Here is a 15,992-nt window from a genome sequence, read left to right as displayed (position 1 = left end):
ATATCATTACAGCTTCTAAAACATGAATACATTCATAATCAGAAACCCTTTTCTTGAAACATAATTTCTATGCCTATGAGATTTTTAGGAAAACCCCGCGTACCTCGATTTCGGAGAATAATGGATGATTCTTGAAGCTTACGGATTGGGAATTCCAAATCTCTAATTATCTTCTAAAACCCACGGTTGAATCTTGAGTTATTTGGGTTATGAGTTTGAAACTCTAGAGAGTGTTCTTGGTGGTTTTTGAGAGAAATATCAATAATGAGGTGATTTAGGGCTTTAATTTCTTGTTAAGGCTGAAAAAGGAATAGAAAATATCCAAAATACCCTTAATGAGATGGAGTTTAAAAGCTGAAAAATTTCCAGGCGTGCAGCAGACCATGCGTCGCATGCTATATCCCACCGCACTGGAGCATGCGACGCATGCTATATCGCATGCTGCCACTGTGCGTTGGACCATGCAACGTACGCATATCGCATGGTGCTACTGTTTTCGGCACCCAAACGTGCCCTAAACGAGGTCCAAAAATTCTGAAACTTGTCCGAGATGTTCTATAGGCTTGCCCTATCGTAACGCAACAAAAAATTCTAAAATCGGAGGTCGGAAAGACCGAAAATAAAATCCCCAAAGTTTGGAAGCTAAAAATGAGACAAAGTCCCTTTAAAACTTAGAAAAATATTCAAATCTTTCCAACTATTTCAGTATACTACTAGAGGCTAACACATGCACGAATTTTTACGGGGTGTTACAATGGGGCTCCAACAGTCTGGTATTACACCTAGCGGCGACTACTGACAAACTGAAGCCTAATCTTTCCTAGTGCAGAAAGAGTATCTTCCATACTAATTCTTGCATCAGGTGTAGCTAAAGTGCAATTCAAAGCTAATTCCATGATAGATAAAAGACACTGCATCTTTGCATCAGTTGGTTCATTCCCTAGCTGTACCAAATTAGCATCCACCACCTTATGAATTCCACTTGGAAGAGAGTCACTAACCCAACGAAGTATGCTTAAGTCTCCGGTAAATCTTTCATCACTTGGTCTGATACTTGTAAATGTTTCCATCATCATGATGCCAAAACTATAAACATCACAGCTTGTGGATACTATTCCATCTTGTCCATACTCTGCAAACATGATTAAAAATGATTAGAAAAATTTCTTATTTATTGAGGAATATGCTAAGACAGATCATAGCTATCTATATCTAGGGAAAAGAATTACTGTTTTGGGTATCCTTAGAACATGAGGAAGCTGTACAAGTTGTAATACCTGGAGCAATATATCCAATGGTTGCTATTGTCCTTGTCTGAACAAAGGTCTCCCCTGCACCCAACAATTTTGCAATGCCAAAATCACTGACATGGCCAACCATTTCTTGATCTAGCAAGACATTGCTTGGCTTCAGGTCACAATGCACCACTGGATTTGAACAGCCATTGTGGAGATAGACCATTGCAGATGCAACATCTATCATTATTTCTAATCTCTGCAACAAATTCAAGAACAAGTTGTGAGAGTATAACCATTTATCAAGTGTCCCATTGGGCATGTATTCCAACACTAAGGCTCTGAAATCAAGATTGGAGCAACTGGTGATGACTTTGGTCAGATTTCGATGGCGTAGATTGCGCAACATCTCACATTCTGTGTCAAAACTTTTGAATGCACCCTCGAATTGCACGTTGAATACCTTTGCTGCCAAAAGAGTACCATCCTTACGTATCCCTTTGTAGACCTTACTGAAACTCCCGTTACCAAGCAAGTTGCTTTCATTGAATCCTTCTGTTGCTTGTTCAAGTTCATAATAGGAAATTCTTTCATGCCCTTCCAGAGACAAATCTGCTTGACCTGCATTTTTCTTTTTCATTCGCAATCTTAAAAAGGCATATGTGAGGGCTAATGCAAGAAATAGAAGACCCACTCCCGAAAGGACGTACAAAACTAAGATTGTCTTCTTTCTCTTTGACCTTTTCTGAGATTTGATGATGCATGGTAACACATGATACTTAGAATCACCACAAAGCCCATGATTGGACAAGAAAGATTGTCCTGTCGCATTTGCAAAAGGACCACCAGTGGGAATCTCTCCACTTAGTTTATTGAATGAGAAGTTCAAGTATTTGAGATACACCAGAGCTTCTAGTGACCTAGGAATTTCTCCACTAAGATTGTTATAGCTCAAATCCAAGAATTCCAAAGCCAATATTTTGCCAAATGAATGGGGAATAGGTCCATCTAATCTGTTATGTGCTAGAGAAAGTACAATCAATTTATCTAGACCCTCAAGAGTACTAGGGATATTACCAAAAAAATCATTTTTTGATAGATCTATGAATATTGCAGCCTTTAAATTTCCGATCTCTATAGGAATTTGGCCACTCAATAAATTTGATGAAATATTGAATTCCATGAGATCATGAAGGCCCCCCAAGCTTTCAGGTAAACTTGAATTAAGCATGTTGTCAGCTAGATAAAGATATCTCAAAGTGCTAACTTCGCCTAAGCATGGTGGCACGCGACCAGATAATTGATTTCCTGACAATCCTAAAGCACCGAGATTTTTTAAATTGCAGAAAACATCTGTAATATTTCCTTCTATCTTGTTGTGTTGCAGGTAAAGTTCTTGAAGGTTCAGCATGGCTTGGAAAGTTTTTGGAATATGTCCTGTCAACTCATTGTTAAACAGACTCATCTTTATCAATCCAGTAAGATTTCCAATTTCTTCAGGAATGACACCCTTCAGTTTACAATCCGGACCTTCAAAAACTTGAAGAGAGTCAGAGAAATTCCCAACTGATGCAGGAAAAAACCCACCCAGTGGGTTCTCACCTAAACCAACTAATTTTAATTTCCTACAGTTTGTCAAAGATGTCAGGAATCTCAATGACATTGAATCACTGAAAAAATTATTCCTTCCCAAGTTCAAAATCTCAAGGTGTTCCAGCTTACCAAGTGATTCAGGAATCGGACCTGTGAAACTGTTGAATGAAAGATCAAGTAGGGTGAGTTTTGAAGAATTTGAGATAGAAGCAGAGATAGAACCACTCAAACTATTCGTCCCAAGATATAATACTGTAAGTGCTGTTAGGTTAGCCAGCTCTCTTGGTACAGTTCCAGTGAACTCATTGACAGACAATGACAAGATTTTGAGCTTCTTGCATTTTGCCAAGTTTGGTGGAATAATGCCACCTAGGATGTTTTCTGAGAGGTAAAGCCCTTCCAAGTTTGGAAGATGGTCACATATAGTTGTTGGCAACTTGCCAGTAAGATTGTTGTTGGTCAGAGCAATGAATCGCATTGTTGTAATGTTAAAGATTGATGGTGGTATGGAGCCATTAAGGTGGTTACTTTCCAGGTTTAAAGCAGTCATGTAATGAAGATCACCAAGTTCCCGAGGGATCTCTCCTTCGAGAAAATTTTCCTTTATCCTCAACACTTCAAGCTTTGTTAGACTGGAAAGGGAAGATGGAATTTCCCCCGAGAATCTGTTGCTCGAAAGGCGCAAAATCCGCAGGTTCCTTAACAAACCTAAAAATGATGGAATGGCACCAGTAAAGTTATTGCTTGTGAAATCAATCAGTTTCAACCTCTGCAAATGAGCTAAGTCTTCTGGTAATTCTCCCTGGAAAGCGTTGTTGCTGATGATGAGGGAAACGAGAAATGAGAGGTTCCCAAGTTGTGGAGAAATGGTACCATGAAGTTGCATTCTAGAAATGTTTAAAGCTGTGACTCGATTGTGGCGGGAGCTGCAAGTGATGCCAATCCAGATGCAAACAGCGCTGGAAGAAGACCAGTTTGTTGCTAATATGTTGTTAGGGTCGGAAGAAGAAATATGAGATTTGAAGGCAAGAAGAGCAGCTTCATCAGTAATAATATTGGGAACAGAAGACAGTGAAGTATGGACATGTAGCAAAATGAAAACCACAAGAGGAAAGAGAAGATTGCAACTGCTTCCCATAACTATAACAGACAGATTTCCTTTTTTTTTTCCTAAATCAAGAATTGGTGAGGCAAATCAATGATCTTAGATGATTTATATTTTTAATGATATCAAATTCATTGGAAAGAAATGTACTATAGAGTGTCTCTGGAGTGTTTTTTGGTTAAGACTATAAGTGTCAATTTTTAGTACTACAAGTTGTATTACAAGACTCAGTCAACAGTCCACTCACGGCATTTCCTTCTTGCTAGTTTCTACCACGTCTTTAGGGTTTCTAGGAATTAAGATTTCTTGGTCACTTATAAAATAAATACTAGAAAATGATCTTGATCTTCTCGAATCTTTTATATGTAAAAATAAATGATCTGTTATGTGTAGGAATATAGATCTTTTGTAAAACTAAAAAATAATTATAAGCCGACTAAAAAGTCAATTCTTCCCTTAGTTTCTTACATATCCATAAAAAAAAAAAAAGAAAAAAATTAATGGACCATTCATACGCAAAATGGAATACCAATAAATTAAATTGATTGATGGCTTCAATAGTTCAACATGTACATTGATCTTTGGTGCTTTTCGTTATTGAAATTGTAAGAATCGATAATGGACCATTCATTCGCAAAAATACTAACCAGAATTCAACACTCCATGTATAAGTCTCTTCATGTGATTAGAATACATGTATAATCAAACTTCAAATGAAACTTAGCATGCATCCTCTGTGGCTTTTGCTTCAATGGGAATGCCAAGATTAATTTGAATATTGTCAATTAATTTCAAAAATGTCCGATGGTAAAAAAAAAAAGGAATGAAAAAAATGTATTTCTCATCTTTCTACTCTGTCAGATTATAGTTAGATTTCTCTTTTTAAAAATGTCAAAAGAGGTATTTGTCACGATCCGAGCCCACATCCTGGACGTGACCGACATCTCAGACAAATGAAGGCTCGGAAAGACCCCTTAGCATTATATCATAAGCATAACCATTAATAAGATGCGGAAATAGACCCAGATAAGAAGTTCAACTTCAAAAGTAATTAATAATACCAAACGCCAAAATACGACATCAATTTTACATCAGTCCATGAAGCCTCTATCATCATGAATGGAAAATCCTAAGCCGGAACATGGCCCTGGTAATACCATAAAACAAGAAAAATCAAAATCTGAATGAAAAGAAAATCATGTGTCTTCCAAAGGATAGAGGGGTCACCACTTGTTTATTGTTGTCCCGAGAATCATAGTGCTTCACAGAACCACGGAAAAACACCTCCAAACCTACATCATAAAATGATAGAGTCTGGGGATGGTCAGTACGACGAGTACTAGCATGCAACACAGGAGAAGGGACAAAGCATTTTCATAAAGCAAGTCATAAAATTCATAACGGAGAAAGTATGGGGCAGGGGATGCAAAACATAAAGACATAACCATTTGAAAACTTTAGTTCTAAACTATTTAGCTTACATCGATATTAAGTAATCCATGAGCTATATGAGTTCGGTCCATATCTAAACGGCAAGGCCTCAATCCATGTTTGTCACAAGTGATTGAGATTAAGTTGAAGTCACCAATAAACTAAATCTACCATTTCATTCTCATATTAAGGAAAACATTTGTTCAATTAAGGAACTAGCATTCCTATGTCAGCAAAACATAGGTTTCAGGTGCTAAGTCACCACATATGCCTTCTCAATAAACTACATAATTCTCTTTAATCTAACACTATTTATCTGTAGAGTCATTCATAAAGACATTTACATTATCGGTATCGTTATATCAAGACTTGCAAGTCATCCATATCATGCCAAAATCATTAACACAAAACATTTCTTGACTCTTAATCCGGTCTTTGAAGTCATAACATGATTATAGTTGAATATTCGCATAACAATAACTCATTAAATTCATCATTTCAAATATTTGAATACATTTATCTTGCCTCATAAAGGTTAAAGACTCCACATTTAAACAACAACACTTTCAAAAGTAAGGGATATAAAATATTTTTTCTTCCTCCTCATGAAAATCAAGATTTGGATAACAAAGTGAATTACAAGAGGAATGTAACTTTTTGACTTCAACATCCCAATAAACTTTCATATTCATAAAATCTCATATTTCAACCAAGATGTCCCAATTCGCAAGTTTCATTAATAATTCAAGCTTTAGTTCATCAAAATGGGAATTTGCAACTTCAAACAATTCTTTCATTCGAAATTTAATCAACAACCCACATTTAAAACTCACGTAAATGACTTTTATAATTAAGGGAAACACTCAAATTAACAATACATTTAGTTAAAAAGGGTTGTTCAACATACCTTTTGACGGAATAAATTTTGAGAAAGCTTGAGTTTGAGCCTTGAATCTTGAACCCTAGGTGCTCTTGCTTCTACGGATGTTCTTGGAAGGACGAAAATAGGAAATTGGGAGATTTCTACTAGCTAAGGATGAATTTAGGGTTATAAAATGGGTTGGGTGTTAAAATTGGTCTTGGACCTAACTCACACCCCAAAGCTAGCTCATGAGGAGGAGGATTGCCCAAGCCATATAAGGAGACCAAGGACGTTTTCCTCTTTTGATGTGGGATACTTAACACTCCCCCGCACGCCCAGGATAACTGTAGCGTGGACAACACGCACAGGCTAACTGAAGCATGGACAATATATATGGCGGGCCACCATCGATGAACAAATATTTGGAATGGGCCTGGCTCTGATACCATGTTAAAATTGGTCTTGGACCTAACTCATACCCCAAAAGCTAGCTCATGAGGAGGAGAATTACCCAAGCCATATAAGGAGACCAAGGATCCTTTCCTCTTCCGATGTGGGATACTTAACACACAGGCTAACTGGAGTGTGGACAATATATATGGGGGCCCACCATCGGTGAAAAATATTTGGAATGGGCCTGGTACTGATACCATATTAAAGAAATGGACCTTGAGCCTAACTCAACCTCAAAAGCTAGCTCATGAGGAGGAGGATTGCCCAAGCCATATAAGGAGACCAAGGACCCTTTCCTCTTCCAATGTGGGATACTTAACACTCCCCCACACGCCCAAGATAACTGTAGCATGGACAATACACACAGGCTAACTAGAGCGTGGACAATATATATGGGAGCCCACCATCGGTGAATAAATATTTGAAATGGGTCTGGCTCTGATACCATGTTAAAATTGGTCTTGGGCCTAACTCACACCCCAAAAGCTAGCTCATGAGGAGGAGAATTGTCTAAACCTTATAAGGAGACCAAGGACCCTTTTCTCTTTCGATGTGGGATACTTAACACTGTGTGTGTTGTCCACGCTACAGTTAGCCTGGGCGTGCGGGGGAGTGTTAAGTATCCCACATCGGAAGAGGAAAGGGTCCTTGGTCTACTTATAAGGCTTGGGAAATCCTCCTCCTCATGAGCTAGCTTTTGGGGTGTGAGTTAGGCCCAAGACCAATTTTGAGTTAGGCCCAAGACCAATTTTAACATTGGAAAAATTACATAGGGTGAAAGAACTAGTTTTCCCTTGATTTAATAAGAGAAAAATAAATTTTTATATCGGGGAGGAATGCTCCGTGCCGCGCATCCCAATCCGGAGGCTAATCAGTGCTCTCCTTACTTTTGCTCTACCTACGTTGTCCAACACACAGCTAGGATAGTGCCTCACTAAAATATTCAAAACTCTTTGCTTTGAACTTGAATTTATGAATGGTTGATGGTGTTGAAAAGAAGACCCAAATACTTTAATTTTGTAGGTAGTAGACCACCTAACTTATTATATTCTAGGAATAATGACCATTGGAAGCTGACCCAAGTAAGAACATCTACTTAACACTTAAGTAGGAAAGTTCTCAACTCAACTTTGAGTTAGGAGATTTCTATGACCTCAATTCATCTTTAAAGATGTTTCATGCTAAGGAATTGATCTTAACACTTATATCTGAATAGAAATTATTATATTCGGTCCTATACTTATATGAAGAACGATTCAAATTCTAGCCTGAAAGTGTGGGATGTTGCGCAAAAACTCTTGATCCCTACAATGAATGAAGCAAGGGTTTTTGCGCAAAATTGCCAAGGTAGTCCAAAAATTACTTGGAGCACTTCCTAGCCTATATAAACATGGCTTACTTGATGTCTCTCATTCAATTTCTTCTTTGGTTTTCTAGTTTAAAGGTTCTACCTTCTTTTCTCTTTTCACTAATTACTAATTCTACTTTCATAGTCTGCCCTCATAAATAATTGCCCAAAAAAAGGACTTTTTTTTGGTTTTGTAAAGAACTAAGAAAAGTAGGGTGTAAATAATTTTTAAAATAGAATAATGTATAAATTACAAAAGGATATATACATTAGGGGTACAAATTATAAATGATTCATCCTTATTCTAACATAAACTATATTTTAGAACAGGGTACCCTACAGGCAGTATACTATTGTTAGTCTTCACAGTGATTTTTGGTTATGTGCCAATTTTCAGTACCACAAGTTGTATTAGTGAAAGTCGGTCAACAGTCAAGTCCCCCACCCCGCTTTGTAGTTTAGCGGGGGAGGATAGAGAAGATGGTGAGGGAAAACCATTCGATGACAATTGAATGGTCATTTTTCACATTATTGAGGTTTATCTCTTTCTAGGAAGTGCGTTAACGAATTCTTTGCATTTACACTCTTAGCGTATGCACCACTTTTTAATTTACATTTTTCTGTTACAGTTTGCTCCCAAAGTACGCTTTTTTTATTTGATTTTTATTTTAACTCTTTAAGACATTCTTGGTTAAGCCAAGATAAGAGAGGCCGGATAGTATGGTGAGATACATCATATACTCCAAGAACTACATTATAATTCCAAATGTAAGTTAAACATCACGCGTTCTTGATTAAAGAGGATAGTCAAATGAAAACTTCTTTCCCATTAGGTCAAATATAGGTCGAATTTATATTTAAGATAAGACTAGGAACTGTCACTAGTTAAAAAGTAGAGATTAGCTTAAGTAATCGGAAATTTTGTTTTCTATTATTTCAATTCACCTTCGACCTGAGTGGCTTATTTATCCTGGCCTCTTGTAGCGGTTGCATTTATATGTTAACTATATGGTATAATTTCAAGTCCTCTCTACCTTGTCACTCACAACTTTTTTTCCTTTTCGCTATAATGCACCATTTATTAACATTTGGCACTTGTAACTTGCAAGTATGAACCTTTTTATTTTTATTTACATATTTTTAATTATTTGCTTCTCAAAGTATGTATCTCTTTATTTGAAAAATAAAAATTGCATTATGTTCTTTATTGCTTTATATATGATTGTTTGCTCAAAAGATGTGCCATGTGGACCTGGAAGGGGGCCTTGTCCCGATTTAAATGGAATAAGTTACCAGTAGCGACTTCATAGACTAGATTTGGGATTTTGTTTTAGCATGATATGATGTAATAAGTACGAATATGAGATTTACCATATTTTACTTTATCTTCCACTTTATATGTGAATTATGCTTATGGTAGTAGGCTAAGGGGTCTCTCGAGCCCTTGTGGTTTGGAATGCCCATCATGGTTAGGGCCTCAGATTGGGTCATGATAAGATTTGTACCAGAGCATGATTCAGGGTCCGAGAGTTTCTATGAAGACGTGTAGAGTAGAGTCTTTTTTTATGGATGTGTAGCACGCCGCACTTATAAGAGGGAGGCTACGAGGCATTTAGGAATGTTTCTCTTTTCTTCATGTCCTAGCTTGTGCTATAGGGTCTAGTTATAATAAAATCCTGCTAAATCATGACTTTTTGTATTTCAGATCATGCCTCTCCAAAGATCCAATGGTTAGAATACCTCAGTCGGACCTTGAGTTCCCATTGGTACAAATGCTGAAGAGGTCCGCCCTACTCATGGAATGGGCAATTCTGTCTCCTGCGAAGTACCACCTGGGCTCAAATGTTCAATCTTGACTTGAACCATATACTTAGCAAAAAAATTTTCCACATCTCTCTTTATATTATTCCACCAGTAAATTTTCTTCAAGTCATTATACATTTTTGTCGAACCCCGATGAACTATATATCTAGACTTATGAGCCTCAGTTAAAATTCTTTTTCGCAGTCCATCTATATTAGGAACACATAATTTGTCACGACCCAAACTGAGGCCCTAACCGCGACGGGCATCCCGACCCAGGAAGGCCCGAGAGATCCCTTAACATGTAATCATAAGCATATATCATGAGAGATAAGTGCGAAAGATAAAAAAAAAAACAAAGGAATCCTTTTATTCCAACTTAACAAATTCTGAATATAACCCATTAGAAAAATCAAATCCATTCTAAACAAGTCTACAATGTCTCTACTAAAATAAAAGCATTAATCTGTCTAAACCTGGACAAGGCCCCTAGCTGGACCAAGAAAATCATTAAAAGAGAATCAACACACGAAAAAAATTACCTTCCGAAGCAAGAGAGGCTCACTAACTCCGGATATCTAGATAAAATCTATTATTTAGTGGAATCATAGGGTTGAGCCTTAGAACCTGAAATATAGGGGTCAATATGCTAAATCAATAAGAGAGAGTTCTCTGCTTCCGTGTGAAAGAATTAGATCTTTTGTCTTAAAAGAACATTTTTTTACACAAAGGTACAGGTATGTAGAACAACTCAAAAACAAAATATAATTTATAAAACATAGGTGAGAGTATTTTATAAGCGTAAGGTAAGTGAAAAACACATAGGCATAATTTGATGAGCTGTCAAACATTTTCTTTTAATCAGGACTCTACTATTTATTTTACTTCTGAGCTAGATGGTATACCCTACAAGTCCAGTACCCACAGGTTATATGGGTCCGCCATTAACTCATCGGCCAAGCCTCCAAATCTAAGTTTACCGCTAGGATAGAGGTCCAACGTACTAGTCTAGTATACCAGTGCCCCAGGGGCAATTATACATTGGTCATAGCCAATCATATCTCCTGAATTAGCAAAACTCGGTTTTCAGGAATGAGCCCTTACACTTAAATAAATTCTTTAGGTAACCATCTAATTCTTTTTAAGCCCATTTTTAGCCTTTTAAAACATGTATCTTTCTAAAAATATAGCCTAATGTCTGAAAAATCTGTAGTCCAATTTGGTCTGAGTCTATTATGGCTTTTTTATGATTTGGTATCGTCATACCAAGACTTGCAAGTTGTATAAGCCATACAATATTTTGTCGTAGTATTTTCATTTAAAATATGTTACTGGACCACCAAAACATTTAAACAGTGAAGGAGAGTTCTTATTTCGAAACATATGAAAACTTATGTAAAGACTCTCTCTTTTCAATACTTTAACACATGGTGGTCAATTCCTTCCTAACAACCCATGAAATTCTTTCAATTATCACATTGAAAATTTATAAATAAGAAAAAGCACTCTCTCTTTAATTTATAACCATCATCAAGTCCATATATGATAGATTTTAAATTTGGTCTTTCCAAACCCGAGACGCAGATTTTTGAGTCAATTCATGCTCAGGGGTGTAAAAGGCATGTCTCGAGGATGTTTCAGATTTTTTGAATGAATATTGGGCCATGTTTGTATCACAAAAATAGTAGGTCACCCCGATTGTACTGCATCATGGTGACTATGGCGATGATCCCCCTAGCGCGTCGCGGTGGACCTCCAAATCGGGATTCAGTTATGAGTTTAAATGTCTGAGGGGAAATTATGTCCTTTCATTTAATTCTAATCATCTAATCCCGATTAATAACGTAATTAGGGAACAAAATTTCTCATTCTCTTTAATTAACTCTTAAACAAAACCCTTCTCTCTTCCTCAAGATACAAGAATTCAAGCTTTTTAATTTAAGATTCTCATGAAAAGTTTTAAGATTAGGGTTTCATTCTTCAAACGAAGGAACTTAAGGTACTTGGGGATATCCTAAACTTTATGGTCATAGTGTATATGTTTTTAGTAAGTTTTAAAGTTATGAAATCATGCATTTATGAAGGGTTCTGAAAATAATTTAAAGATTATGTATTGTGAACCCTTTGATGATATAGAGTTTTAGTCTTGAGGCTCTTTCATAGAATAAAATCATCTTTGTATACATAGAAGTAATTTCAATTTTTCAAAAGTGAAATTGAGAGCATGTATAACGAATTTCCCCCTCTCTTGTTATGATACCATTTGATCTCACATGTTGTGGGTTGTTAAATTGTATGATTAGAAGCATGAGACGAATGTTTTAACATTGTTTACATTCTTAATGTTGGTTATAAATTGAAGAGAGGGTGTTTTTTTTAACAAAGGTTCTATTGGATAATTGAAAGAGTTGTATGTATTGCTAGAAAGAAATTGACCATCATGTGTTAAAGTATTGAAAAGAGAAAGCCTTTGCATAAGTTTCATATGTTTTGAATTAAGAACTCTCTTGCATTGTTTAAATATTTTTTATGGTCAAATGATTGGGTTGATTGAAAACCAAGAGCAGAATATGATATGGCTTAGATATATGACTTGCAAGTCTTGGTATGACGATACCAAAATAGACAATGCCATAATAAACACAGAACCAAATAGAATGTAAGTTTTCATTTAGATTTTCAGATTTTGATGTTTTGAAAGATGCATGTTTATAAAGGATTAAATGAGCTTGAAGAGAGTTAGGTGGCTACCCGAAGAAGGCATGAGTCCGGAAAACTCATCGCCAAAAATTATATTTTGCCAATATGGGTCTTATTATTCCCCAAATAGGGGATTATTCCCTAGCCTTGTGCCCCTTTGGCATATCAAAATTAATAACTCTAACCCTTACGGTAAACTTGGGTTGGGAACTTGGCCGCTGAGTCAAGGAAAGATTCCATATAGCTTGTGGTATTGTAGAATTGTAGAATTGTAGGGTGTACCACCTAGATCAGAAGTACGATAAAGAGGTGAGATTTACAGAAATGTTTTGAAGTCTATTGAAATTACCCATGTATTTAAAATATTTTATGCTGATATGTTTTTATGAAACACTCTCACCTATGTTGCATAAAAATATATTTTTTTGGATTATTCTACGTACCAGTCATTTTGTATTGACCCCCTATATTTCAGGATCTGAGGTTCAGTCCCGGGGTCTTGCTAAGCAGTAGATCGGTTGTCAGAGGTCTGAAGTTGGTGAGCCTCCCTTATTTTGTAAGGCTTGGTTTCACTGATATGTTTTCATTTGGTTTTAGCTCATGGTCCGACCAGGGACTTTGTCCCGATTTTCGACATACGCTATTTTCAATATAGTAAAGATTTCGCAGGCTTGTGTTAGATGGTTTTGGGTCTTATTGAAATTTTGTCTGTATTATTTAAATTATAAATTAATATGACCATGATTCCATTTTATTTCTTCTCACTTTTATATTTTATGAATTAGGCTTATGATTGCTAGTTAGAAAAGGGCTCTCGGGCTTTCATGATTCAGGATGCTCGTTGCGGCCAGGGCCTTGATTTGGGTCATCACAAACTTTATATCAGAGCACGGTTCATGTTCCTAGGGTTTCTGCGAAATCACATCGAGTAGAGTCCTATTTATGGGTGTGTAGCGTGCCATACTTATAAGGGGAAACTGCTAGACATTTAGGAATGTTTCTCTTTTCTTCATGTCTTAGTTTGTGCTTTAGAGTCTTAATGTCCCCTAACTCGTGATTTCCTATATTTTATAGATTGATTATGCCTCCCCTTAATCAAACAAGAAGAATACCCATGTTGATGATGTCTGCCCTACTCATGGGATGAAGACTCGAAATAGGGCTCGTACTTTAGAATTTGTTGCTACTCTGGGAGTTACTCCAGTCTCAACTAGTTCACCTTGGGATCCTCGGATTAGTGTTAATCATACCCAGCCTCCCCAGGGAGAAGTCTCAAATGCTGAGTTCCAGTTGTCCATCCATATGATTGCTCAGCTTGTGGCTTCTCAGTCCCGTCAGTCTAAAAATATGAGTTATATTCCTGGTTCATCTGAATCTACTTGGGTTGGTAACTTCATGAAGCTGAACCCACCCACCTTTATTGTCACAAAGATTGAGGAGGACCCTCAAAGGTTTATTAATGAGCTAGAGAATATTTTTAAAGTTATGCATGCTAATGAGGTTGAAAGGATTGAGTTGGCAACCTATTAGTTGAAGGACGTAGCTAACCAGTGGTACAATATGGGAAGATTTATGGGGTGGAGATGCTGAACCTTCTGTGCAAGGTGAGTTTGTGGAAGATTTCCTGGATCCTATCTTTCCCCAGGAGCTGAGGGTAGGAAAGGCTAAAGAATTTGTGAACCTAAAACAAGGAAAGATGAGTGTCAAAGAATATACATTGAAATTTACCCAGTTGTCCCGTTATGCTCCAGAATTAGTGGGTAGTATGAAAGCACACAAAAGAAAGTTCATATCTAGTCTCTCGAATGATTTGGTGCTAGAATACAAGGGGGCTATGCTGAATAGGGACATGGATTTTTCCTGATTATCGGTGCACATGCAGTAGGTAAAAGAGGAGAAGAAGAGGCTTGCTGAGGTTAGGGAGAAATAATGGCAAGAAAAAAGAGCTAGGTATGTAGATCAAAATAGCAATCAGCATCAAGGTGGAAATTGGGGTAACCAATGGTCTATGAAGAAATTTTTGAGTAATGCTCAATCATCAGCTAGTGCCCCGACGCCCATACCTCCAGTCGATCAGTGATTTAAAAAATCTCAGTCTAGCCATAGACCGAGTGTAGAGAGTACTCAGTCTCAAGGTAGTGTAGCTCAGTCATATCGGTCATTTCCACTATGTGATACTTTGGTAAACATCACCTAGGGAAGTGTTAGTTGGGTAGATTGGTGTGCTATACTTGTGTTCAGTCAGACCATTTTTAGAGAGACTGGCTTTCCATAAGAGGAAATTTTGCTGGTGCTAGGTCATAGAAAAATTCCACAGCTCCACTATGTAAGGTTACTACTTCAGCTGCTGGAAGTAGTCGAAATAGGTTGTTTGCTCTATCTAACTGCCAGGATGCTGAGACTTCGCCAGATGTTGTTATGGGTATGTTACAGATTTTCTCCTATGATGCGTATGTATTACTTGATCCCAGATCTATCTTGTCTTATGTGACCCCATGCGTGTTAGTTAGTTTTGGTTTTGAGCCTGATATATTTCGGTACCTTTTTTTGTTTCCACATATGTTAGTGATTATATTCTGGCTAGGAGAGTTTATAGAAATTGGATTGTGTTTATTGGTCATCGTGATACTGTGGCTGATCTTGTTAAACTAGAAAAGATTGATTTTGATGCTATTTTGGGAGTGGATTAGCTCCATTCATGTTATGCTATGTTAGACTGTAGATGTAATGCCCCGGGAGTACACCCTAGACGCCACACGGTAGTTATAGTCCCGAGAGACCATAAGCTAACCCATGAGTTGATACCTACTGTGAGCACTGAATAAAATTGATAAACAAAATATGCGGAATTTTTAATAAAATTCCATTTGGTTTTTACAACTAAAATCAATGTTGAATCATGGCTTAAAACGTCTGGAAACATACTGGCAATACTGATAATCATAACTGAAAACTGACCAACTGTCTGTACTAGTCTGAAAGCCTTTAAACTGTCTGATTGTGGAGTTGATGGGACAAGCCCCCAACTAACTCCAAATGACTAAATAATTGAACTACTGACATAATTGAATATCAGATAACTCATACTCAAAGGATGAGGACTCACAACGGCTGCTGCTGCTGATATACTGGAAAGTCTAAGTACGATCGGGAATTCGAGCATCTGAATCTCTGATATAAGACATCATAGCGCAAGAAATGAGTATGCAACTAGTACTTTGAATTGTACCAATATACGAAATGAGGTTAGACTGATATGTATGAGTTCATGTGCATGAGTAATAACTGACTTAATATCTAGCGTGAGGTATTGAGTAAGAATGAATATATGAAAACTGTAAAGACTGCGAATGCATGACCAAGCATAAAACAAGTACTAAAATAGTCTGTAAACTTGACATACTGAAATCTGAAACTTAATAACTAATAAACTATATACTACGATCAAGTAAGACTGAACTG

General features: G+C 36.9%; 1 protein-coding gene across 2 annotated transcripts; it reads right to left on the bottom strand.

Moving 5' to 3' along the window:
- Positions 1–581: 581 nt before the first annotated feature.
- On the bottom strand, positions 582–4,117 carry LOC107861095 (probable LRR receptor-like serine/threonine-protein kinase At3g47570). 2 transcript variants are annotated; one of them, XM_047406608.1, is made up of 3 exons: positions 1,699–4,117; positions 1,278–1,494; positions 582–1,132 (listed from the first exon to the last, which is right to left on the bottom strand). In XM_047406608.1, the coding sequence occupies exons 1-3, from the start codon at positions 3,964–3,966 to the stop codon at positions 783–785; spliced, it is 2,835 nt and encodes a 944-aa protein (XP_047262564.1). In that variant the 5' UTR covers positions 3,967–4,117; the 3' UTR covers positions 582–782. The 2 variants fall into 2 exon arrangements, with proteins under 2 accessions (XP_047262564.1, XP_016561965.2); XM_016706479.2 differs by having other exon boundaries at positions 587–1,132; positions 1,278–4,108.
- Positions 4,118–15,992: the final 11,875 nt, after the last annotated feature.

This window comes from Capsicum annuum, chromosome 2, assembly GCF_002878395.1.
Source record: "Capsicum annuum cultivar UCD-10X-F1 chromosome 2, UCD10Xv1.1, whole genome shotgun sequence".
NCBI lineage: Eukaryota > Viridiplantae > Streptophyta > Magnoliopsida > Solanales > Solanaceae > Capsicum > Capsicum annuum.
This window is presented reverse-complemented; position numbering and strand designations above follow the sequence as displayed.